The sequence below is a fragment of the Embiotoca jacksoni genome, unplaced genomic scaffold (assembly GCF_022577435.1).
Source record: "Embiotoca jacksoni isolate LCO1_2020_lvr unplaced genomic scaffold, fEmbJac1.0.p SCAF_17, whole genome shotgun sequence".
In the NCBI taxonomy this organism is placed as follows: Eukaryota; Metazoa; Chordata; class Actinopteri; family Embiotocidae; genus Embiotoca; species Embiotoca jacksoni.
The window spans coordinates 8,025,772-8,051,621 of record NW_027185307.1 but is presented as its reverse complement, the minus strand read 5'-3'; the positions used below and the strand labels follow the sequence as shown (position 1 = coordinate 8,051,621).

The 25,850-nt window shown below is 41.7% G+C and overlaps 3 protein-coding genes and 1 long non-coding RNA gene across 4 annotated transcripts; 2 read left to right on the top strand and 2 right to left on the bottom strand.

Annotated features, from left to right (window-relative positions):
* Window positions 1-5,857: 5,857 nt before the first annotated feature.
* Window positions 5,858-8,557, bottom strand: LOC138199168 (phosphoenolpyruvate carboxykinase [GTP], mitochondrial-like). Its single transcript, XM_069151108.1, has 4 exons — window positions 8,552-8,557; window positions 7,796-7,958; window positions 7,346-7,441; window positions 5,858-6,905 (listed from the first exon to the last, which is right to left on the bottom strand). The coding sequence occupies exons 1-4, from the start codon at window positions 8,555-8,557 to the stop codon at window positions 6,436-6,438; spliced, it is 735 nt and encodes a 244-aa protein (XP_069007209.1). The 3' UTR covers window positions 5,858-6,435.
* Window positions 8,558-10,275: 1,718 nt separating this feature from the next.
* On the top strand, window positions 10,276-12,172 carry LOC138199225 (myeloid cell surface antigen CD33-like). The gene is made up of 4 exons (XM_069151161.1): window positions 10,276-10,400; window positions 10,553-10,942; window positions 11,290-11,956; window positions 12,157-12,172. The coding sequence occupies exons 1-3, from the start codon at window positions 10,328-10,330 to the stop codon at window positions 11,694-11,696; spliced, it is 870 nt and encodes a 289-aa protein (XP_069007262.1). The 5' UTR covers window positions 10,276-10,327; the 3' UTR covers window positions 11,697-11,956; window positions 12,157-12,172.
* Window positions 12,173-15,068: 2,896 nt separating this feature from the next.
* On the bottom strand, window positions 15,069-16,201 carry LOC138199389 (phosphoenolpyruvate carboxykinase [GTP], mitochondrial-like). Its single transcript, XM_069151447.1, has 2 exons — window positions 16,075-16,201; window positions 15,069-15,634 (listed from the first exon to the last, which is right to left on the bottom strand). The coding sequence occupies exons 1-2, from the start codon at window positions 16,184-16,186 to the stop codon at window positions 15,165-15,167; spliced, it is 582 nt and encodes a 193-aa protein (XP_069007548.1). The 5' UTR covers window positions 16,187-16,201; the 3' UTR covers window positions 15,069-15,164.
* Window positions 16,202-16,259: 58 nt separating this feature from the next.
* LOC138199390 (uncharacterized) lies at window positions 16,260-23,752 on the top strand. Its single transcript, XR_011178340.1, has 2 exons — window positions 16,260-17,127; window positions 17,161-23,752. It is a non-coding gene; the product is annotated as an uncharacterized lncRNA (long non-coding RNA).
* The last annotated feature ends 2,098 nt before the right edge of the window (window positions 23,753-25,850 follow it).

Below are 25,850 nucleotides of genomic sequence, written 5' to 3'. Positions count from 1 at the left end.
TTTCCTCACTTTGTGTTTCTTTGTTTACAATAATTGACAACAGGACAGTTAAAAGTAGATATTGGTGATGAAGAGCATGAAGAAGAAGAAGAAGTGTACATTTACTGACTGATCTGCTGATAGACATGAATCCTCGGTGCTCAGGTGTTCAGTGAGTCGGTGTGGTGCAAGTTTAATGTAGTTTTGATCCTAAAAATGTTATCAAATATAAAGTGTGTGTGTGTGTGTGTGTGTGTGTGTGTGTGTGTGTGTGTGTGTGTGTGTGTAGGTGTCATAGAGAAGTGGTTGGATGAATGATGATGACTTCATGAGAACAAGTTGAGTCCTTCAAGTAAACAGGAAGTTGGTTCTTTGTGTTCTGCAGGATTCTCACTGTGACTGCAGCCACGTTGTTTCATAAGTTTCTTCATCATGTCGACACAAGAATTATTTCTATTGATCACATTTGGTTTTTATTCATTTATATGAAAGACTTTGCTTCTGTTTGTTGGCTGAAATTTATTGACAAATGAAAAATAATCAAACACTTTAACTCTGCACTGCGTGAAGTTCACAGCTCTCAACTTTTTCTAATAATATTTCTCATTAATATCTGAGAAAACTTCAACAAATTCCTCATCTGATCTGCAGTCAGTCATTTTTCCTTCAAGCTCGTCAGGTGCTCTGAAAGCAAAACACACTTCATTTAAATATAAGAAACGTAGCATCAACGAGAGTTTTGTTTTCTTTGATTTGATGCCATTTAAACTAAAGTCATCAGTTTGTGTCACCAGGAGACATTGAAATGTTCATAGTTCAATCATTTATAATCTGTCATCCTTGTAATCATCAATAGTTAACAGGGAACTACAAATATAAATCTTCTTTAGTTAGCAGAGTTTAAAAAGCAACACAAGTTACATTCATGTTAAAACAGATTTCCTGCAGAAGAAACAGCAGTTCGTTCAAACTAAACTAAACATGTTCAACATATTACACATCTGACTGTTAAATCTACTGTTCAGCAGACAGATGAAGGTCAGACATGTGATTAAAACCATGTTTGAGAATGAATACGTCATTCACACCCTGCTGACCTCAAGATGCCCCAAAAAGGTGACTTCCTCTTTGACAGAGTCGGAGCAGGAAGGATGAAGACTTCGTGGAACAACAAGTCTCTTTGCTTTTACATGACAGCAAACAAACAGGGAAGTTGGTTATTTGATCGGCGGCTGATCAACTCAACTTCTTTCTCCGTTTGAGCTGCAGATTCATTCGGTAAGAAAACTACATTTTTTTATTTTTTCACCTGAGCGAAAACACATTTTATATTTTATGAATTAGTTTTACTGAAATAAATCACAAATAAATTTCCGGCTGCTTCTGTAAAATTTAAACTGTAACATCAAGAAGTCAATTTGGGTGATTTAGATTTTGAAATTTTGAAAACTTTCAACAGATGTTAGTAATCGCCATTTCTAAAGCAAACATCTGGTTGTTTGGGGCAATTTTCTGGTTTGAACGTCTGAATTTGATGTTGCTTTAAAAATGTCAATACTTTGTTAAAATTGTTCTTTGATTAAGACACTAAAATACAACATGGTTTTCTTCTTTTTCCAATCTGGAGATGAATTTCCTGGCAGCTCTGTCTGTGAACGTGGTGACAGTCAACATGTTACTGAGTGTCTTCTTTCTTCCAGGTGAGCTGTTTGTTCACTCACTTTTATTTACAGACTCGCATCATTCAAACTTTCTAACATTTGAAAGGACATTTTTTAAAGGACTCATACATGTTGCAGGATTGTAGTTTATATATAAAGAACTTGTGTTAATCATTCTTCTGATTTTACAGGTGTTTTGGCTGATTGTCTTTATCATACAGACCTCACCATCACTGCACCAAAGCAGATGGAAGCACTGAGTGGATCCTGTTTGCAAATCCCTTGTTCTTTTACACCAAAACCATCGACACCATCGACATCATCATTTAACAGCACAAGAGAAACCTTTGGAGTGTGGATTAAAAATCATGCTGATATCCGGACCAGTCCACATAATGTAGTTTTCAACAGTAGTGTGAAAGTTTCCAAATATCCAATGAAAATTACTGGAAACTTGAATGAAACAAACTGCACCACTCTGTTCTCTAATTTAAGTACAAATCATTCAGACAAATACTTCTTCAGAATTGAGAACTGGCCGTTCAGGGCAACAGCTGTTTGTGATCCTCTTCAAATAACAGTTAAAGGTAACGACGTTTTGTTTGTATTAATCTATTTTGTTCAGAATAAAATGTGAAATAAGGAGAAGTTTTAATTTAAAAGAGCAAACACCATGAATATAATCTTCACTGTGAAATTAAACATGAACTGTAGGATTATCAGCAGTATCAGTGAAGATCCTGCTGGGACACAGTATACATTAAACAATCTTTGATTTTAATATCTTCAATCCTTCACATTTATCATCACTTTTTTACGTGTAGGTTCAAATAATGTGCAGTGTTTGGCCAAGTCTTTGTTATTTGTCTAGTGTCTAGTAAATGTGCTTTATATTACTGTGTAAAATCTGTTTCATCTGAAACCACAGATTCTCCTTGGAAACCCAGAATTGAAATCTCAGGTGATCTGAAGGAGAAGAAGTCTGTCACTATCACCTGCTCAGCTTTCACTCCCTGTCCACACTCCCCTCCTCAACTCACCTGGACTCTCCAACAAGACTCTCACAACAACATGGAGGAAAACACAGATGGAACCTTTACAACTAAAATCCAGGAGACCGTCACTCTGTCAGACTCACATGATGGAAACAACATCAGCTGCTCTGCCAGATATCCTGTGAATGAAGATTTCAAGACAGCAGAGACAGAAGTGACTCTCAATGTTTCATGTGAGACGACCAGAGTTTGTTACTGGATCCTGTCAGCACGTCATGATTCATGTCAGCTGTTTCTAATGAATAAAATCTGTCACTTTCTCCTCAGATGCTCCTAAAGACACCTCAGCATCCATCAGTCCATCAGGTTTGGTGTCAGCAGGCAGCTCGGTGAATCTCACCTGCTCCAGCAGAGCCAAGCCTCCCGTCAGCAGCTTCACCTGGTTCAAGAACAGCACAGATGGACCCATGAAAGTAGCTGAAGGAGAGATTTACAGCTTCAAGATGACCAGTGAGACAGATACAGAAAGTTATTACTGTGTGGCCGCAAATATTTTTGGTAATCAGACGTCATCGTGGATTCACGAGAATAATGCAGGTAAATGCAGAACTGAATCTGCTCTCTTCTCTTCTGCTGCTGTATAGTTCAGTTATGTTTTGTTTTAATCCATTATAGAGTATTTTACTATATTAATATAAAATCAGTGAATACCCAATTTATTTACATAAATCTATTAACTTTCCCAAGTATTTTGTCTGTATTCTTTTCGTCACTTAGTCTCATTTTTCCATGAACAGGGAGCTTTCCACTATGGCTTCTACTTATTACAGGGAGCACTGTCATTATTCTCCTACTGGTTGTCTGTATTTGGTAAGTATCATAAATTAAAGCATCTGAATGTTGAAGGTGTTTAAGGTGAGAGCATCATAAATAGGTGATATGGAAATTTGGTTCCTCACATTAAATTTGTTGACAATCAAACAAACATATCATGCAAGTTGTTTTTTGTAGTCGACTTGCTGTTTGATTTGCAAACGTCAGTCCTCCTTTAGTTTCCCCCACAAACCTCCACCAGTTGATTTCAATACGATGTTTGTCACTGATGCACATTGAATAATGTATGTTTTATACCAGCCTTTACTCTCTCTCACTCTATATATAATTACTATGACAGCTCTCTCATGTTTTCCAGCTGGTTCAAGTCCAAATATTCAACTCGTCAACAGACTCAGGTGAGAAAATGCAAAACTTTTTGGTGTACAGTGCTGCACTGTTTTAATTGCACTCTACGAATGTAAATGACGTGAATAGTAAGCAGAACATTATTGAGGTTACTGAGCAGAGACATAGAAAATGTGACAAAACAGCCTGTTAGCAACACTGTGGTTGAAAACGTTGAGCAACAACCCATAAAAGACTGAACAAGCCAAACATCAGTCGACTGTTTCTGACCGTTTCTGGATGCCATCAGGAAGCTGGTTTAAGAACAGTAGCAACTAGTCCTCATGCACATCAGACACATTTATTATTTTAGGCTTTTACATGATTTATAGTAGTCTGGATGAACCAACTGTGACTCACAGCTTCAGTTTTCTTCGTTGTTGTAACCGACTGGTAATTAGACTTGTTTCTGATTACCCAGCCACGCTGAAAGGCGGACCAATCACCGGCCAGTGTCGGTCGTTAGTGCGTCTGTCCCGCCTCCTCTTCACTGTGATTGGACGGCTGGTGACAGAGACGATCTCTCGGTGACCGGAATAACGTGCTGAACACTCAGCGGCCCGTCACGCTGCTGGCGTTCATTCAAAACAACTTTAAAAATATGCTGAACATATACAGTCGATGTCTGTACGCAGGAAAAAGTGTTTTGGAGGTGGCAGCGGTGGAAGAGTGGCGGCCGGTTTAGGCGCGAGTTGATTGGTTGAAATTAACCCGAGGTCTCCGCCAACTCTGGATGGAACAACTACAAACCATCGGGGTTGTTTGCAGACCTGTATTCATGCAGTGAAATAGATTCGGGTTCACACCAGGCCAGATTTATACACCAGCAGAAGTACTTTAAATCTGCTCAGTAACTAACTTCAAACCATTGAAGAGCAGGTCGATGTTCATCAGCTGTTTGAACCAAATATTAAATAACTGTGAGGTGTGTTAACTTAACAAATATGACATTAGCTCTCTAATTTCTGACCCATTTACAGTGAAATGCAACAGAAGCATTGATGCAGTTGATACATCGGACCTGATGATGACGGATTCATCTCCCAACATTTCTAATTCAGTACATTTTCCCCTCAGAGTCAAACAAGGGAGGAGTTTGCTCTTCAAGTGCCGGCCAATATAAAAGAGGAGGAGATCCATTATGAAGATGTCAGCTTCTCCAGGCAGAGACCTGAACGTCTCACCGTCTCAGTGCAGGACGGCGGACAGCAGCAGGAGACGGTGTACGCACAGGTCCAAGTGTTGAAGGTAGAGAGGAGCGTTACGCACACAGCTGGTGGTCCAGAGGAGCTCTACGCTCAAGTGAAGACAAACTGATTTCAGTTTGGGGATCTCATACTGTAACTTTACTTTTTGCTTTTTCAAGATGTTGATGTTAACAGGCCCTTAACGCCCTGCAGCTCACAGGCTTCAGTCAGTTATGATAATATCACAGTTCATATTTGTGTTCAGACTTCGTACATCTGTTGTACTGCAATAAGTAATCTGCATCTCACGTACACCAGAAATAAAAGTCTTAAAGCTGTAAACAGGGAACTTAAATATAAATAACAAAAAGCAGCGATGTGAAAGATTAGATTCAGTTGAAATGTTATTTTTACTGTTCTTGTGCCGCTACGTCGTTTAAAGAAAAACGTGTTAAACTGCTGCAAAAATAAAGAAGTCACTGCTTCCGCTTTTGAAGATGTTTATTCATTGCACTGTAATAAAAATCTTGGCATACAACTTCAAATAAAAATTCCAAGTAATCTCAGTTGCATTTATTGGTCCAACATTTCACATATTGTGAGTAAACATCACCTGAAATCTTACAGTTTAATCACAAACATTACAAAAGTGGTGAGATGAAGAATTCATAGGAGTCCTGGACTACAATGTTCTCACTTTTATTTTTGTAATATCACACTCAATTTAAAATAAAGGGCAATATCTGGTGAGACTCAGTTGATAATGTATTGAAAATGTAATTCAAAACTTTTATTTAGTAAAAGTGTTCAAACTTTATCTGCGCTTTCTGAATTTATCCTTAAAAAAGGTCTTTGGTCGTCAGCCTGTAAACACTCGCAGCCTGGACGCTGCCTGGTTCAAAAAGGCACTACGAGGTTGATTGTACTCCAGCACCACGCCGGGAGTTGTGAGTGAATGGAGGTAGTGACATGAGCTTCTCTCTCTGGGAAACCCGAACATTCACGTCCCTCGCAGCCACCGGTCCCTCAAAGTGTTGCAGCATTAGTGTGAAGTAAGGTTGGTGTTGCAGTGTACATTTGGTTTTCCTAACAGATTTCTCTTCATGCAGAGAAGGGCAGCGGTCACGGACTGAGTTTTCATGCACAGAGAAGGTTAACTAGTGATTGAATAAGTTCTGTATTATTCTGGCTGAGCAGCGAGGCTCTTATAGGAGCTGCTGCCATGTTTGTGGCTTGTATCTCCACCTGGTCATCAGTTTTTATGCTCACCTGTAAAAAGCCTTTCTAAGCTCCACATTTCTCTCTGTATGTAAACCCGGTCAGTGGCTCTGGTTCTGATCCGACTCCTGTGTCTCCCTCCCTTCTTCTGCTGTACTTCCTGTCAGCAGGGTTTTAACTGTGCACTCTGTCCTCCAGCGCCTTCAGCTCGGCCTCCACCTGAGCCGGCAGGTCGGCTCCGACCTGCTGGGTGAAGTAGGCTCTCAGCTCCTTGGTCTCCTTCTGCCAGAAAGGCTCGGGCACGTCGAACAGGGCGCCCATATCCACCTTGCCGCCGAGGCCTTTGGTTTCGATGGCGCCGTCGACCGGCAGCCAGCCGATGATGCTCTTCTTGGCCGCCTCGTCCTCCCTCTCCCTGCCGCAGCGCTTGAAGATCCACTCCAGCACGCGGGCGTTTTCGCCGAAGCCGGGCCAGAGGAAGGCGCCGCTCGCCGGGTCTTTCCTGAACCAGTTGACGTGGAAGATCTTGGGCAGGTGAGTCGGCGCCTTTCGGCTCTGCATGCTCAGCCGGTGAGCGAGGTATTCGCCAAAGTTGTAGCCGAAGAACGGACGCATGGCGAAGGGGTCGTGCGTGATCATCTTGCCTGAAGGAAAAACAGTTGAATACTTTGTAAATGTGATGAAGCTTCAGTTTAGTTTATTGAGTTTATTTATAAGAGGGAGCATGTACAAAATACATTCATCTCAAAAAGATGCTTTGTACCACATCTAGCTACGAGCTCATTTCTATCTGCAGTCCCTGGAGAGGTGAAAGGAAACAATACAACTCAGAGCGAGATACAATCATGCATGTATCCAAAATGTATAAAAACAGGTTGTCAAATGTAAAATGATTATTTAAAATGAACTTTTTAGCTTCACGGGTGAAGAAACCTCTGCAGGTTTTTAGATTGACGTCGAGCTCGTTTGATTCATGAAAAGTTCATTTAAAGTCCGTGTCTGACCATTGTCTTAAAATACATCATCAACAGAAGGATTCTGGATCAACCTGAAGCTCAACAGAGCATCATGTGGATTTTCGTACCTTTATGCTCAGCAGCTGCTGTGACCTCTGACCTCATCGAGGCTCCGACGAACACACCGTGCTGCCAGTTGAAAGACTCGTAGACCAGAGGGACTCCTGACAACATCAGCATTTCATCATGTTTACTGCACAGCTTCTGTCCGTTATAAATGTTCTTGTGCTGATATGAAACTGGTGTTTATGCTGTAATGACTCAAACTTATATTACGTTAAAGAAGAAGACAGAAACATCGTGTTGCATCAGGCAGACCGTGCACAGTGTACTTAAATACTTGAAGTCACTTCAAAAGCTTTTCCAGGATATAAAAACTGTCTAATTAGAAATAATCTACCTGTAGAAACAAAGAAAGAAAAGAAGGATTCTCCACATTTTTACGGCTTCTTTTTCCCTCTAATTCTAATACGAGGTCAAAGTAAAAAAACCTCTTCATCTGTGTCGTCGACACCAACCTTCAGGCCTCCTGCCACCGAAGATGATGGCGTCAATGGGAACGCCCTCCTCGCTCTCCCACTGGGGGTCGATGATGGGACACTGAGCCGCCGGGGCGCAGAAGCGGGAGTTGGGGTGAGCGCAGGGTGTCGAGCTTCCTGTGTAGAAAGAGGACAGTTTGTTCTACCTTCAGCGTTCATAGTGTTGTTTAATGTGAGAGATTGGATCCAGAACTTATCTGCTGTCTGCTGTTTATCTCAGTTCATACTGTGTCTGATCTTCACAAACAGTTCCTCTCAGCGAGCTCCAAACTTCAAAAAAATGTTGAGCAAAGTGGTCTTAAGAGTGAGTTAGTAAACTTCTTAGAGCAACTCTGAAACCCTTATCTTAGTGAGATGTAGCTGACACCGTTGCTAGGTAGGATACGTCCTTCTAAAAGATGTGATTGGCTAATAAAATAAAAAGCTCTGTGTTAACGGGCACAGAACGGACAGTGACCTCCAGTGGAAATGAAATGAACTGCATCCTATTAAGAGGCTGTGAAAGTGCTGCAAGTGTTTGTTTGCTCTCTGCTGATGAAGGATGTGACAGACTCGAGTCATCACTGCTGCACTGCAGCATTTTTACAACTGACAAATATCTCATTGCTGTGATCACTTTCAACTCTGGTGTTGTTATGTTATTGCATTAAGTTGGAGAAGTGAGCGTGTTTCTAATGATTTCAACCACAAACATAATCAAAGCATTATATAATCTTCAGTGTTTCATCAACTTACTGTCATTCAGTGTTCGAAGAATATTTCTTATAAATCTTACTTTCGCAAAAAAAGTCCTCCTCCCTGCTCATCACAGTTTTTCACCACAAAATGATGTGAATAACTTTTATCTTTAAAATGATCTACTCTGAACATTAAGTTAAAATTCTTAGAAAACCTTTATTTTTGGTCACTTGGAGTAACTTTTAGTACAAGAAATCTTTTTTTATGCAACCGTGTCGACCCATTTCCAAACATGACATCGCTTTGGTTTACCACTAGGTGGCACTGTATACACTACAACTGTTCATTGCACACTTCAAATGGGACTAATGATAATAAGTCTCTGTTAACAATGAAACAAACACCTGATTAAAGCTAAAATGGTGTGTCTGTGTGTGTGTGTGTGTGTGTGTGTGTGTGTGTGTGTGTTTCCATGTGTGTGTGTGTGTGTGTAGGTGTCATAGAGAAGTGGTTGGATGAATGATGATGACTTCATTAGAATAAGTTGAGTCCTTCAAGTAAACAGGAAGTTGGTTCTTTGTGTTCTGCAGGATTCTCACTGTGACTGCAGCCACGTTGTTTCATAAGTTTCTTCATCATGTCGACACAAGAATTATTTCTATTGATCACATTTGGTTTTTATTCATTTATATGAAAGTCTTTGCTTCTGTTTGTTGGCTGAAATTTATTGACACGTGAAAAATAATCAAACACTTTAACTCTGCACTGCATGAAGTTCACAGCTCTCAATTTTTTCTAATAATATTTCTCATTAACATCTGAGAAAAATTCAACAAATTCCTCATCTGATCTGCAGTCAGTCATTTTTCCTTCAAGCTCGTCAGGTGCTCTGAAAGCAAAACACACTTCATTTAAATATAAGAAACGTAGCATCAACGAGAGTTTTGTTTTCTTTGATTTGATGCCATCTAAACTAAAGTCAGCAGTTTGTGTCACCAGGAGACATTGAAATGTTCATACTTCAATAATTTATAATCTGTCATCCTTGTAATCATCAATAGTTAACAGGGAACTACAAATATAAATCTTCTTTAGTTAGCAGAGTTTAAAAAGCAACACAAGTTACATTCATGTTAAAACAGATTTCCTGCAGAAGAAACAGCAGTTCGTTCAAACTAAACTAAACATGTTCAACATATTACACATCTGACTGTTAAATCTACTGTTCAGCAGACAGATGAAGGTCAGACATGTGATTAAAACCATGTTTGAGAATGAATACGTCATTCACACCCTGCTGAGCTCAAGATGCCCCAAAAAGGTGACTTCCTCTTTGACAGAGTCGGAGCAGGAAGGATGAAGACTTCGTGGAACAACAAGTCTCTTTGCTTTTACATGACAGCAAACAAACAGGGAAGTTGGTTATTTGATCGGCGGCTGAACAACTCAACTTCTTTCTCCGTTTGAGCTGCAGATTCATTCGGTAAGAAAACTACATTTTTTAATTTTTTTTCACCTGAGCAAAAACTCATTTTATATTTTATGAATTAGTTTTACTGAAATAAATCACAAATAAATTTCTGGCTGTTTCTGTAAAATTTAAACTGTAACATCAAGAAGTAATTTGGGTGATTTAGATTTTGAAATTTTGAAAACTTTCAACAGATGTTAGTAATCGTCATTTCTAAAGCAAACATCTGGTTGTTTGGGGAAATTTTCTGGTTTGAATGTGTGAATTTGATGTTGCTTTAAAAATGTCAATACTTTGTTAAAATTGTTCTTTGATTAAGACACTAAAATACAACATGGTTTTCTTCTTTTTCCAGTCTGGAGATGAATTTCCTGGCAGCTCTGTCTGTGAACGTGGTGACAGTCAACATGTTACTGAGTGTCTTCTTTCTTCCAGGTGAGCTGTTTGTTCACTCACTTTTATTTACAGACTCGCATCATTCAAACTTTCTAATATTTGAAAGGACTTTTTTTAAAGTACTCATACATGTTGCAGGATTGTAGATTATATATAAAGAACTTGTGTTAATCATTCTTCTGATTTTACAGGTGTTTTGGCTGATTGTCGTGCAAACCTCACCATCACTGCACCAAAGCAGATGGAAGCACTGAGTGGATCCTGTTTGCAAATCCCTTGTTCTTTTACACCAAAACCATCGACACCATCGACATCATCATTTAACAGCACAAGAGAAATCTTTGGAGTGTGGATTAAAAATCATACAAATTTCTGGACCAGTAAACATAACGTAGTTTTCAACAATAGTGGGAAAGTTTCCAAATATCCAATGAAAATTACTGGAAACTTGAATGGAACAAACTGCACCACTCTGTTCTCTAATTTAAGTACAAATCATTCAGACAAATACTTCTTCAGAATTATGAACTGGCCGTTCAGGTCAACAGCTGTTTGTGATCCTCTTCAAATAACAGTTAAAGGTAACAAAGTTTTGTTTTTATTAATCTATTATATTATTGTTCAGAATAAAAAGTGAAATCAAAAGAGGTTTTAATTTAAAGGAACAAATACCATGAATATAATCTACACTGTGAAATTAAACATGAACTGTAGGATTATCAGCAGTATCAGTGAAGATCCTGCTGGGACACAGTATACATTAAACAATCTTTGATTTTAATATCTTCAATCCTTCACATTTATCATCACTTTTTTACGTGTAGGATCAAATAATGGACAGTGTTTGGCCAAGTCTTTGTTATTTGTCTAGTGTCTAGTAAATGTGCTTTATATTACTGTGTAAAATCTGTTTCATCTGAAACCACAGATTCTCCTTGGAAACCCAGAATTGAAATCTCAGGTGATCTGAAGGAGAAGAAGTCTGTCACTATCACCTGCTCAGCTTTCACTCCCTGTCCACACTCCCCTCCTCAACTCACCTGGACTCTCCAACAAGACTCTCACAACAACATGGAGGAAAACACAGATGGAACCTTTACAACTAAAATCCAGGAGACCGTCACTCTGTCAGACTCACATGATGGAAACAACATCAGCTGCTCTGCCAGATATCCTGTGAATGAAGGAGATTTCAAGACAGCAGAGACAGAAGTGACTCTCAATGTTTCATGTGAGACGACCAGAGTTTGTTACTGGATCCTGTCAGCACGTCATGATTCATGTCAGCTGTTTCTAATGAATAAAATCTGTCACTTTCTCCTCAGATGCTCCTAAAGACACCTCAGCATCCATCAGTCCATCAGGTTTGGTGTCAGCAGGCAGCTCGGTGAATCTCACCTGCTCCAGCAGAGCCAAGCCTCCCGTCAGCAGCTTCACCTGGTTCAAGAGCAGCACAGATGGACCCATGAAAGTAGCTGAAGGAGAGATTTACAGCTTCAAGATGACCAGTGAGACAGATACAGAAAGTTATTACTGTGTGGCCGCAAATATTTTTGGTAATCAGACGTCATCGTGGATTCATGTGAATAATGCAGGTAAATGCAGAACTGAATCTGCTCTCTTCTCTTCTGCTGCTGTATAGGTCAATTATGTTTTGTTTTAATCCATTATAGAGTATTTTACTATATTAATATAAAATCAGTGAAAACCCAATTTATTTACATAGATATATTAACTTTTCCAAGTATTTTGTCTGTATTCTTTTAGTCACTTAGTCTCATTTTTCCATGAACAGGGAGCTTTCCACTACAGCTTCTACTTATTACAGGGAGCACTGTCATTATTCTCCTACTGGTTGTCTGTATTTGGTAAGTATCATAAATTAAAGCATCTGAATGTTGAAGGTGTTTAAGGTGAGAGCATCATAAATAGGTGATATGGAAATTTGGTTCCTCACATTAAATTTGTTTACCATCAAACAAACATGTCATGCAAGTTGTTTTTTGTAGGCGACTTGCTGTTTGATTTATAAACGTCAGTCCTCCTTTAGTTTCCCCCACAACCTCCACCAGTTGATTTCAATAAGATGTTTGTCACTGATGTACGTTGAATAATGTATGTTTTATACCAGCCTTTACTCTCTCACTCTATATATAATTACTATGACAGCTCTCTCATGTTTTCCAGCTGGTTCAAGTCCAAATATTCAACTCGTCAACAGACTCAGGTGAGAAAATGCAAAACTTTTTGTTGTACAGTGCTGCACTGTTTTAATTGCACTCTACGAATGTAAATGATGTGAATAGTAAGAAGAACATTATTGAGGTTACTGAGCAGAGACATAGAAAGTGTGACAAAACAGCCTGTTAACAACACTGTGGGTGGAAACGTTGAGCAACAACCCACAAAAGACTGAACAAGCCAAACATCAGTCGACTGTTTCTGTCCGTTTCTGGATGCCATCAGGAAGCTGGTTTAAGAACAGTAGCAACTAGTCCTCATGCACATCAGACACATTTATTGTTTTAGGCTTTTACATGATTTATAGTAGTCTGGATGAACCAACTGTGACTCACAGCTTCAGTTTTCTTCGTTGTTGTAACCGACTGGTAATTAGACTTGTTTCTGATTACCCAGCCACGCTGAAAGGCGGACCAATCACCGGCCAGTGTCGGTCGTTAGCGCGTCTGTCCCGCCTCCTCTTCACTGTGATTGGACGGCTGGTGACAGAGACGATCTCTCGGTGACCGGAATAACACGCTGAACACTCAGCGGCCCGTCACGCTGCTGGCGTTCATTCAAAACAACTTTAAAAATATGCTGAACATATACAGTCGATGTCTGTACGCAGGAAAAAGTGTTTTGGAGGTGGCAGCGGTGGAAGAGTGGCGGCCGGTTTAGGCGCGAGTTGATTGGTTGAAATTAACCCGAGGTCTCCGCCAACTCTGGATGGAACAACTACAAACCATCGGGGTTGTTTGCAGACCTGTATTCATGCAGTGAAATAGGTTCGGGTTCACACCAGGCCAGATTTATACACCAGCAGAAGTACTTTAAATCTGCTCAGTAACTAACTGCAAACCATTGAAGAGCAGGTCGATGTTCATCAGCTGTTTGAACCAAATATTAAATAACTGTGAGGTGTGTTAACTTAACAAATATGACATAAGCTCTCTAATTTCTGACCCATTTACAGTGAAATGCAACAGAAGCATTGATGCAGTTGATACATCGGACCTGATGATGACGGATTCATCTCCCAACATTTCTAATTCAGTACATTTTCCCCTCAGAGTCAAACAAGGGAGGAGTTTGCTCTTCAAGTGCCGGTCAATATAAAAGAGGAGGACATCCATTATGAAGATGTCAGCTTCTCCAGGCAGAGACCTGAACGTCTCACCGTCTCAGTGCAGGACGGCGGACAGCAGCAGGAGACGGTGTACGCACAGGTCCAAGTGTTGAAGGTAGAGAGGAGCGTTACGCACACAGCTGGTGGTCCAGAGGAGCTCTACGCTCAAGTGAAGACAAACTGATTTCAGTTTGGGGATCTCATACTGTAACTTTACTTTTTGCTTTTTCAAGATGTTGATGTTAACAGGCCCTTAACGCCCTGCAGCTCACAGGCTTCAGTCAGTTATGATAATATCACAGTTCATATTTGTGTTCAGACTTCGTACAGCTGTTGTACTGCGATAAGTAATCTGCATCTCACATGTACACCAGAAATAAAAGTCTTAAAGCTGTAAACAGGGAACTTAAATATAAATAACAAAAAGCAGCGATGTGAAAGATGAGATTTAGTTTAAATATGTTATTTTTACTGTTCTTGTGCTGCTACATCGTTTTAAAAAAAAAAAATGTGTTAAACTACTGCAAAAATAAAGAAGTCACTGCTTCCGCTTTTGAAGATGTTTATTCATTGCACTGTAATAAAAATCTTGGCATACAACTTCAAATAAAAATTCCAAGTAATCTCAGTTGCATTTATTGGTCCAACATTTCACATATTGTGAGTAAACATCACCTGAAATCTTACAGTTTAATCACAAACATTACAAAAGTGGTGAGATGAAGAATTCATAGGAGTCCTGGACTACAATGTTCTCACTTTTATTTTTGTAATATCACACTCAATTTAAAATGAAGGGCAATATCTGGTGAGACTCAGTTGATAACGTATTGAAAATGTAATTCAAAACTTTTATTTCGTAAAAGTGTTCAAACTTTATCTGCCCTTTCAGAATTTAGCCTTAAAAAATGTCTTTGGTCGTCAGCCTGTAAACACTCGCAGCCTGGACGCTGCCTGGTTCAAAAAGGCACTACGAGGTTGATTGTACTCCAGCACCACGCCGGGAGTTGTGAGTGAATGGAGGTAGTGACATGAGCTTCTCTCTCTGGGAAACCCGAACATTCACGTCCCTCGCAGCCACCGGTCCCTCAAAGTGTTGCAGCATTAGTGTGAAGTAAGGTTGGTGTTGCAGTGTACATTTGGTTTTCCTAACAGATTTCTCTTCATGCAGAGAAGGGCAGCGGTCACGGACTGAGTTTTCATGCACAGAGAAGGTTAACTAGTGATTGAATAAGTTCTGTATTATTCTGGCTGAGCAGCGAGGCTCTTATAGGAGCTGCTGCCATGTTTGTGGCTTGTATCTCCACCTGGTCATCAGTTTTGATGCTCACCTGTAAAAAGCCTTTCTATGCTCCACATTTCTCTCTGTATGTAAACCCGGTCAGTGTCTCTGGTTCTGATCCGACTCCTGTGTCTCCCTCCCTTCTTCTGCTGTACTTCCTGTCAGCAGGGTTTTAACTGTGCACTCTGTCCTCCAGCGCCTTCAGCTCGGCCTCCACCTGAGCCGGCAGGTCGGCTCCGACCTGCTGGGTGAAGTAGGCTCTCAGCTCCTTGGTCTCCTTCTGCCAGAAAGGCTCGGGCACGTCGAACAGGGCGCCCATATCCACCTTGCCGCCGAGGCCTTTGGTTTCGATGGCGCCGTCGACCGGCAGCCAGCCGATGATGCTCTTCTTGGCCGCCTCGTCCTCCCTCTCCCTGCCGCAGCGCTTGAAGATCCACTCCAGCACGCGGGCGTTTTCGCCGAAGCCGGGCCAGAGGAAGGCGCCGCTCGCCGGGTCTTTCCTGAACCAGTTGACGTGGAAGATCTTGGGCAGGTGAGTCGGCGCCTTTCGGCTCTGCATGCTCAGCCGGTGAGCGAGGTAGTCGCCAAAGTTGTAGCCGAAGAACGGACGCATGGCGAAGGGGTCGTGCGTGATCATCTTGCCTGAAGGAAAAACAGTTGAATACTTTGCAAATGTGATGGAGCTTCAGTTTAGTTTATTGAGTTTATTTATAAGAGGGAGCATGTACAAAATACATTCATCTCAAAAAGATGCTTTGTACCACATCTAGCTACGAGCTCATTTCTATCTGCAGTCCCTGGAGAGGTGAAAGGAAACAATACAACTCAGAGCGAGATACAATCATGCATGTATCCAAAATGTGTAAAAACAGGTTGTCAAATGTAAAATGATTATTTAAAATGAACTTTTTAGCTTCACGGGTGAAGAAACCTCTGCAGGTTTTTAGATTGACGTCGAGCTCGTTTGATTCATGAAAAGTTCATTTAAAGTCCGTGTCTGACCATTGTCTTAAAATACATCATCAACAGAAGGATTCTGGATCAACCTGAAGCTCAACAGAGCATCATGTGTATTTTCGTACCTTTATGCTCAGCAGCTGCTGTGACCTCTGACCTCATCGAGGCTCCGACGAACACACCGTGCTGCCAGTTGAAAGACTCGTAGACCAGAGGGACTCCTGACAACATCAGCATTTCATCATGTTTACTGCACAGCTTCTGTCCGTTATAAATGTTCTTGTGCTGATATGAAACTGGTTGTTAGGAAAAACAGTAGCTCATTGTCAGTGTGTAAATTAAGTACTACCATGTGTGCAAAAGTTTCCTTTGGTCTATGTAGGTAGCAGTTGAAAGGTCACTACTACATGCATAGATAACGAATTCCTTTCTGACAGCACACATCATCCCGGAGGAGGAGGAACTGGCTTTAATTTAGTAGAGCACATAGGTTAAAAGAAAACATACCCATAAGGTATGAAGAGCATTGAACCCCTATGCACTCAAGTTATACAACATGTGCACATACTTATAGGAATGTAATCACGTGATGTTTTGTAACCCCATGTATACAATAAAAGGAGCAAAGAGGGAAGTCTGATTCGGAGTTGGCTGATGCCAGGTGAAGAGCTTACAACTCTAAGACCCTGCACGGACTTCCCTTGCTGCAAGTAAAACTCAGATTTGGTGCCAAGCTTTGTTTTTGTCTGACTGTGGGTTTGATTCTTATCCTATCAGCGCTATGTTACGGTTCTGAACCTAACATACAACTTGGTCCTTCGAGCCGGATCCCAAGATATCGCCGCCCAGTGAGGAGGGAGAGGACACACCGGAGTCTGTCGACAGCCAGGACATCTAGGATGCCTGCAAAAAGACCTGGGGCGTGAATTCGTGGCCAGGCCGGTGCTTTAATGTCTGAACTCCCCTCGGTGGACGACGATTGACGGGATCCTGAATCACCCAGGGAGACAGAAACAACGCCAAAGTAAGGAAAGAGTACGGCTCTATAACCGTGAATGCGCAATTAGGTAACTCCGCCGTAAGGGAGGTAAATTAGGTAACTCCGCCGTAAGGGAGGTAAATTAGGTAACTCCGCCGTAAGGGAGGTCAATTCGGTAGGTAACTCCGCCGTAAGGGAGGTCAATTCGGTAGGTAACTCCGCCGTAAGGGAGGTCAATTAGGTCACTCCGCCGTAAGGGAGGTTAACAGAGAGCTCGAGTGAATGTGTGTGTGTGTGTGTGTGTGTGTGTGTGTGTGAATGCCACTAGTGGAAACAACAGCACAGGAGGAAACCTAACGGTGTAAACGTAATCCTGTGGTCTGTTAAAGTACACATAGTAGTGGATTAAGGAAAATAGGTCCTGAAAAAGACACGTAGTCTGTAAAGGACACAAAGAATATTAACATAATGGGGAGTGAAAACAGTAAGCCTGCCTTAGAGGGAGACTCCAAGTTTATGGAACGGGCATATCCAGGCAGCACCAGATTCCTAGACAACTGGAAGAAAAAGTTTGAGTTTGACGGAAGATTAATGGAAGGGCAATGTAAGAAAGTAGTAGAAGGATTGATACTGAATGTGTCAGGAAAGACAGGGAAAAACAAGCGGCGAAAGGAAGAACAGTTAGGTGTAGCTAGAAAATGGTTAGAGCAAGTAAAAAAAAGGAAAGAAGCAGGGAGAGATAAGCGTACTACACTGCAAGCCACGGCAGTCGTAAATCAGGATGAAGAGACAGGACCCCCGTCTGATATACATAGACAGCGGAGGGAAGAAGCAGAGAGAGCAGTTAGAGCGTTGGAAAGATTAGACGCAGAAGAGGAGCGCCAGAGACAACAAGAAGAAGAAGAGGAACAAAAAGTGATAAACGAAATAGGCCCGACTGCAGCTAGACTAACTAGTCCCATAAGAACTAGAAGTCAGACAGCTAGGGCAACTGGCACGTATCCAGTGTTGACAGCCTATAAAGAAAAATACGGCATAACGAAAAAAAAAACAACGAATGTGAAGGCTGTGGCACAGGACCCGACCCCCCACCAAAATATAACACTGAAACATACCCCCTAATGGCGGTGGCTAACCCTCATTTCGGCATAAACGGTGACCAAGAACGAACTATTGACGTATACAGACCATGGACGGAGAGCGAATGTGCGGAAGCATGTAAAAGCTTAGGAGACTATGTCACTGATGTGGAGGGATGGATAGAGAGACATAAACAGTTAAGAGACTCCTACCGCCTAAATGGCATAGAAGTAGAACAAACGTTTAAAAGATGTCTCACATATAATTGGAATAGAGTAAGAAGAGTGTACACAGGGAAAGCAGCGGATGGTAACGTCCTAGGCTACGGTACAGCAGAACTAAATGCCCAGATACAACCCGTGTATGACAGCATGACCGAAGTATTCCGACGGAGACCAGACTACGCTAAAATAGCACAATGTAGACAAAAAGAAGGAGAGGACGTACATGAGTACAGGACAAGACTGGAGGGAGTGTTCAGACAGAACAGTGGACTACACGACGACGGTAATCCAGATGGCCCATATCAACAACAACTAAAACAGGCTCTGATGTCAGGCCTCCACCAGAGCATAGCTGACTTTATCAAAAAACACAATGTTAACCACCCGACAGACGGACTCGTCCCGTGTATGAACTGGGCTCAACACGCCCAAAGTATTATAAAAAAGAAAAAGAAAAGGACGGCAGAAACAGCAGCCACATACTTATTACACTATGAGGAACCATCACAAGTCTTTTTCCTCGGCCCGCCCAGAGGCAGGGGGCGTGGAGGAAGGGGGAGAGGCAGAGGCAGAGGAGGATGGGCTCCACTGCGCTACCCCGGAGGCAGGGATGACAGCTGTTGGAGGTGTGGAAAAAAAGGGCACTATGCACGAGACTGCAGAGCAGAAGACAACTCTGACCAACATGACGAAGAATACGAGCAGTCACCCCCACACAACCCATTTCGCAATAAATGACTAGAGAAGGAAAAGGGAGGAAAGGATCAAGGTAGTGTGGACGAGACACCCATACTAGATCTTACTGAAGTATTATTACATTTCTCGGGAGATCATGAAAAACCCACAAGAGAATTAGAAGTAAACGGAAAACCCATCACATTTTTATGTGATTCAGGTGCAGACAAAACAGTTTTAAAACAACACGTACCTGGTTTAACACCATCAAATGGACGGATTTTTGTGAAATCCGCAAATGGACAGCTTAACTGTCATCGCACGTCCAAACCGGTATGGATACGAGACTCACAATCAGGAGAGGAAACCCGAAGTTCAGTGGTAATCTGTCCTGAGTGTCCAGTCAACCTGTTAGGGAGAGACTTACTCTTAGCTATGAAAATATCTATAGTTCCTACCTCTAAAGGAATGGTCGCAGTGGGGAAAGGGGAGGCTGTCGACACACTAGTGGTGCAGAATCATAGCGAACCTTGTTACTACTGGTCCCTCGACATGCCTCAACCAGACCCTACTCACACTGGAGAACAACTCCTAAAGTTTGCAAGGAAAAAACAAACAGGCCAGTATCAAGAACAACACGCAGACCACATGCACGTGACACTGAGGTTCAAGCACACCCCAGGGCCAGACCTACCATACAATGAGAAAGTTCAAAAATTAGGACCTCAGAGAATCACACTCAAAGCAATGTACACTGATGGGAAGGGAAAAACAGGGTGTAGCGTCGTGTTGTCAAAACCAGCACAAGAACTATACATAAACTATGGAATCGTACCACACGTCTCTATTACCAAACCTAAAAAGTTTGAATGGAAAGAGATAGGCCCATTTATAACCAAAGGAGAAAGAACCCAGACCTGGGAAAGAGCGGAAAAAGGGTGGGAAGTAAATGAAACTGGGACGATGTACAGGAAAGTGTTGAGCTGGGTTGTAGCTGTGTCACCCCATGTACATCTGTCCGCGTATGAGGACGATGTAGTTGAATGATATATAACTGATCTAAAGAACTATCCTGAATTGACGCAAGTCCCATCGTCATTCTGGTCAAAAGGGAAAACAGATGTAGGATTAATGACTACAGTAAAACCGGTAAAAATTAAAGCCAAAACAAATTATAGGCCAAGAGTGCGTCAATACCCATTAAAACCGGATGCCGAAAAAGGCATCAAACCAGTAATAAAAGACATGATAAGAGCAGGAATCTTAATAGAAGCCCCCGAAGCTACATGTAATACACCTATTTTTCCAGTTAGAAAGGCAGACTCAGACAATTGGAGGATGATTCAAGATTTAAGAGTGGTCAATGAAGCTGTTGAGAGTATGGCCCCATGTGTACCGGACCCACACACATTATTGAATCAGTTGAAAGCAGATAAAAAGGTGTTTACGGTAGTAGATCTAAGCAACGCATTTTTCTCTATCCCAGTGGACAAAGATTCACAGGGGTGGTTCGGATTTACAATAGAAGGAAGAAAATATACGTACACCAGGCTCCCACAAGGGTACTGTGATAGCCCCACTATATTTTCAATGGCAATACAGAACTGCTTGGCAGATTTCCCTACACCTGAACATTCACAGGTGATAGTGTATGTCGATGACATATTGATTGCAGCAGACACCAAGGAACACTGCATACACACGTCCATAGCATTGCTGAAACACCTCGCTCAAACAGGAAATAAGGCATCACTGTCTAAACTACAGTGGGTGCAAGAGGAAGTGACCTTTTTAGGTCATGTGGTCAGTGGTGACGGAAGACGCATACAAGAAGAAAGGAAACAAGCTATAACGCAGACACCAAAACCACAAACTAAACGACAAATGATGCAATTCCTAGGGTTATGTAACTACTGTAGATTATGGATCCCAAACTACGCAGAGCAGACTCAACCCCTGCTAGATCTCATCTATGCAAGTCCAATGAACCTCTCTGAAAAGATTAAATGGTCACTGGAAGGAGAAACAGCATTAGTAGCCCTTAAACAAGCATTAACCAGTACCACGGTTCTGGGACTACCGGACTATGATAAACCTTTCACACAAACAGTGGACTGCAAAGGTCCGTTTATGACATCAGTACTGACACAAGAATATGGAGGAAAAATGAAGCCAGTAGCTTTCTACTCTAAAAGATTGGACCCAGTGGCGTGTGCACTACCCCCGTGTGTAAGAGCAGTATGCGCAGCAGCACAAGCCGTACAGTGCTCCGCGGAAGTGGTGTTGTTTCACCAATTGACACTGCTAGTCACACACGAGGTGGATGTTCTGATGACACAAACTAAAATGACATTCTTATCACCAGCAAGACATCTTGCTATAATATCGTTACTGCTTTCACAGCCACACATAACTCTGAAGCGATGCACCACATTAAATCCATCCACACTCATGCCCACGCCAGAAGATGGTACACCACACAACTGTAAAGCCTTGACAGAACAAATGTGCAAACCCAGACCAGACTTAACCGACATACCCCTAATAGAAGGTATGACATTGTATGTTGATGGTTCAAGCTCAAAGTCACCAGATGGAAAAACACAAACAGGATTCGCTGTGGTCACAGACAAAGAGATTGCACAGGCGAAAAAATTAGCCTCGAACCTCTCAGCCCAGGCGGCTGAAGTTATAGCCTTAACAGAAGCATGCAAAATAGCACAAGATCAGAGCGTCACTATATATACTGATAGTCAATATGCATTTTCTACACTACATTTATTCGCAGCCCAATGGTCACGGAGAGGAATGACCACATCCACAGGAAAACCTGTCGAGCATGCGGACTTATTAAAAGAACTCCTTAAAGCAGTCCTGTTACCAAAAAGAATCGCAGTATGCAAATGTGCAGCGCATACAAAGAAAACGGACAGAGTAAGCAAAGGCAATGCATTTGCCGATAAAACAGCCAAAGAAGCAGCAACAGGACAATATGGCATATACACCATAGTCCATCAGAAACCAAACGAGGAAATCGAACCAATATCTAATGAAATTTTAATAGATATGCAAGCGAATTCACCAACAACAGAAAAACAGCTATGGTTAAAAAATGGAGCACAAATACAAAACGGCATATATCACATAAACAACAAACCTGTACTACCAAGAAACCTATACAAAACAGCAGCCATTTTGAGTCATGGGCCTTGCCATGTCTCAACAGGAGGGATGGTTGAAGGGATACATCAACATTTCTATACAATAGGATTCAATTCATACTCAAAAATTTTTTTGTAGATCATGCTTAATCTGCTGTAAACATAACTCCCAAGGAAACGTCAGACCAAAACGCGGTGTATTCCTGAGAGCTGAACACCCGTTTGAAATAATACACATGGATTTTATTGAATTAAATAAAAATAATAACTTCCAATATTGTTTGGTTCTGATATGCCCATTCTCCAAATGGGTGGAGATTATCCCAAGCAGAAAGGCAGATGCTATAACAGTAGCTAAAGCTATATGCAAAAACATCATCCCACAGCATGGCATTCCTAGAATAATATACAGTGATAATGGCTCACACTTTGTAAATGATGTGATAACATACCTAGCGCAACACTTAGGAATAACATTAAAAAATCACTGCTCGTACCATCCACAAAGTGCAGGGTTAGTGGAAAGAGCAAACGGTACGGTGAAATTAAGGCTACGAAAAACTATGGAGCAAACAGGAAGAACCTGGCCAGAATGTATAGATCTGGTAAAAATGTACATGAGAATAACCCCAACTGAAAATGGACTAACTCCATTTGAAATAGTAAATGGTAGACCGTTCAAATTACCATTATTTTATGACGATGAAGAAAAAGAACAAGAAGAAAACACATTAACTGATTGGATGTGTAAAATGATGAAAGGAAAAGAAATAATGAGTGCAAATAATCTGCCAGACCACGTTGTGTCCCCACAGGAAAATCCAGTCAAAGCCGGTGATTGGGTGCTGATAAAGGTCATCAAAAGGAAGTGTTGGTCCAACCCCCGCTGGACTGGACCATACCAAGTCCTCCTGACCACACCAACGGCCATAAAGATCGCGGAGAGAGGCACCTGGATACATTTGAGCCACTGCAAGAGAGTGACCCCCTTGACTGCTGCCAACAGCGGGTAACGGTGGAAGTCTGGTTACAAAGGGTGGGTGTAGCTCTAGGCTCCCTGGTCTCAACCCAGTGAAGAAAACAACTGATCCGCGCCCATAGTATCCTGTCAACAATGGCATGCAGGTGGGTCCTCCCCCTTGTGGTAACAACTTTTACAGGACTCTGCCTCCTGTCACTCCGCCAAGATGACGAAGGCACGATAAGAAGGAAAAGATGGACCGATCAGCAACCAGACAAATGGACATGGATGGACGAAAACCCAAAACATTCGTGGGATACCAACATGTGGTACAGCTATGTAAAGGCCCTCGTCAGGTCGTATAATAAAAGTGATTGTTTCGTATGTTCCCACATGCCACACTCATCTACACAAGTGACCTTACATGCAAAACCTATGAACTGGACAGAAGCTAAATGCTTTTCCAGTTTCGCTGGGGTGGGGTACCAACATGAAGACATAATCATCAATGTCACCCTGGTAAAGGAAGGTGAGTCCGGATGGCTTGAGTTCACTGGACTTAAGAATGGGACATGTGACACCATGTTCTGGGTGAATTTTAACCGTACTAGTACAGGCCCTGTTGTTCCTCAGAAGGTATTCCTGAAAGATAACCCGAAATTTCCCCTGTGTTTTGAGCAAACAAAGGGCACCGTCTTCTTAGGAAATTCCAGCAAACAATGTCAACATACGTATTATGGCGACTGGCAAGGGGCACCTGTGCACCAGAAAAGGCCATCCAATGGTACTTATTTAGTACAAGGAGGCTGGTGGCTGTGTGGCACTAATGCATATATTACCTTACCTGTTAATTGGATTGGAGTATGTACCCCAATATTTGTAACAGACCACACGTTCATTGTAGACAAAGAACAAACCTCAGTAAATAATGTTCGTCGTAAACGATCAACTGACCAGTGGATGACTGAGAATGGAATTAAGCCTCATGACGGTATATGGGGAACTGACGTACCAAAAGAACATAAACTCTGGACTGACGCATCAAAAGTAATCCTAGCTTTCTTCCCACAGTTAGGGGTAGGTAAAGTGATGCTACGCTTGGAGACTGTTGACTATAGATTCCAAGTGTGGGCAAATGCGTCTATAAAAGTAAATGAAGGCCAAAACCGAGAAATCAAGGCACTCCGCCTCATGGTGCTCCAGAACAGGATGGTATTGGACCTCCTGACTGCATCTGAGGGAGGTGTCTGTGTGAAAATAGGAACTACATGTTGTACATACATCCCTGACGAGGTTAACACCAACATATCCAAAGCCATGAATGTCCTGAAACAAATGCAATCTGTTATGACCAAAGACCACCTTGGCATAGGGAGCTGGGATATATATTCCTGGTTGACTACAGGCCCATGGTGGCATATGTTACTGAAGATATTCATGCCTGTACTCGTGGTGTTGATAATATTCTGTGTACTCATAAGTTGTGTTATTCCTTGTCTACGGATGATGATGCAGAAGATGGTGGCAAACACATTCTTTAATTATATGCTCCTACAGCAATATGAACGAGATCCCCCTGAAAATGAGTGAAATGATTCCAAGGTCTAAAATGATGCATACATTGAAAATGTGAAAACAAGTGATGTTATGTTGATGTCACAATGATCTAAGGAATTTACAAAATGACAAACAGGAGGGAATGTTAGGAAAAACAGTAGCTCATTGTCAGTGTGTAAATTAAGTACTACCATGTGTGCAAAAGTTTCCTTTGGTCTATGTAGGTAGCAGTTGAAAGGTCACTACTACATGCATAGATAACGAATTCCTTTCTGACAGCACACATCATCCCGGAGGAGGAGGAACTGGCTTTAATTTAGTAGAGCACATAGGTTAAAAGAAAACATACCCATAAGGTATGAAGAGCATTGAACCCCTATGCACTCAAGTTATACAACATGTGCACATACTTATAGGAATGTAATCACGTGATGTTTTGTAACCCCATGTATACAATAAAAGGAGCAAAGAGGGAAGTCTGATTCGGAGTTGGCTGATGCCAGGTGAAGAGCTTACAACTCTAAGACCCTGCACGGACTTCCCTTGCTGCAAGTAAAACTCAGATTTGGTGCCAAGCTTTGTTTTTGTCTGACTGTGGGTTTGATTCTTATCCTATCAGCGCTATGTTACGGTTCTGAACCTAACACTGGTGTTTATGCTGTAATGACTCAAACTTATATTACGTTAAAGAAGAAGACAGAAACATCGTGTTGCATCAGGCAGACCGTGCACAGTGTACTTAAATACTTGAAGTCACTTCAAAAGCTTTTCCAGGATATAAAAACTGTCTAATTAGAAATAATCTACCTGTAGAAACAAAGAAAGAAAAGAAGGATTCTCCACATTTTTACTGCTTCTTTTTCCCTCTAATTCTAATACGAGGTCAAAGTAAAAAAACCTCTTCATCTGTGTCGTCAACACCAACCTTCAGGCCTCCTGCCACCGAAGATGATGGCGTCAATGGGAACGCCCTCCTCGCTCTCCCACTGGGGGTCGATGATGGGACACTGAGCCGCCGGGGCGCAGAAGCGGGAGTTGGGGTGAGCGCAGGGTGTCGAGCTTCCTGTGTAGAAAGAGGACAGTTTGTTCTACCTTCAGCGTTCATAGTGTTATTTAATGTGAGAGATTGGATCCAGAACTTATCTGCTGTCTGCTGTTTATCTCAGTTCATACTGTGTCTGATCTTCACAAACAGTTCCTCTCAGCGAGCTCCAAACTTCAAAAAAATGTTGAGCAAAGTGGTCTTAAGAGTGAGTTAGTAAAC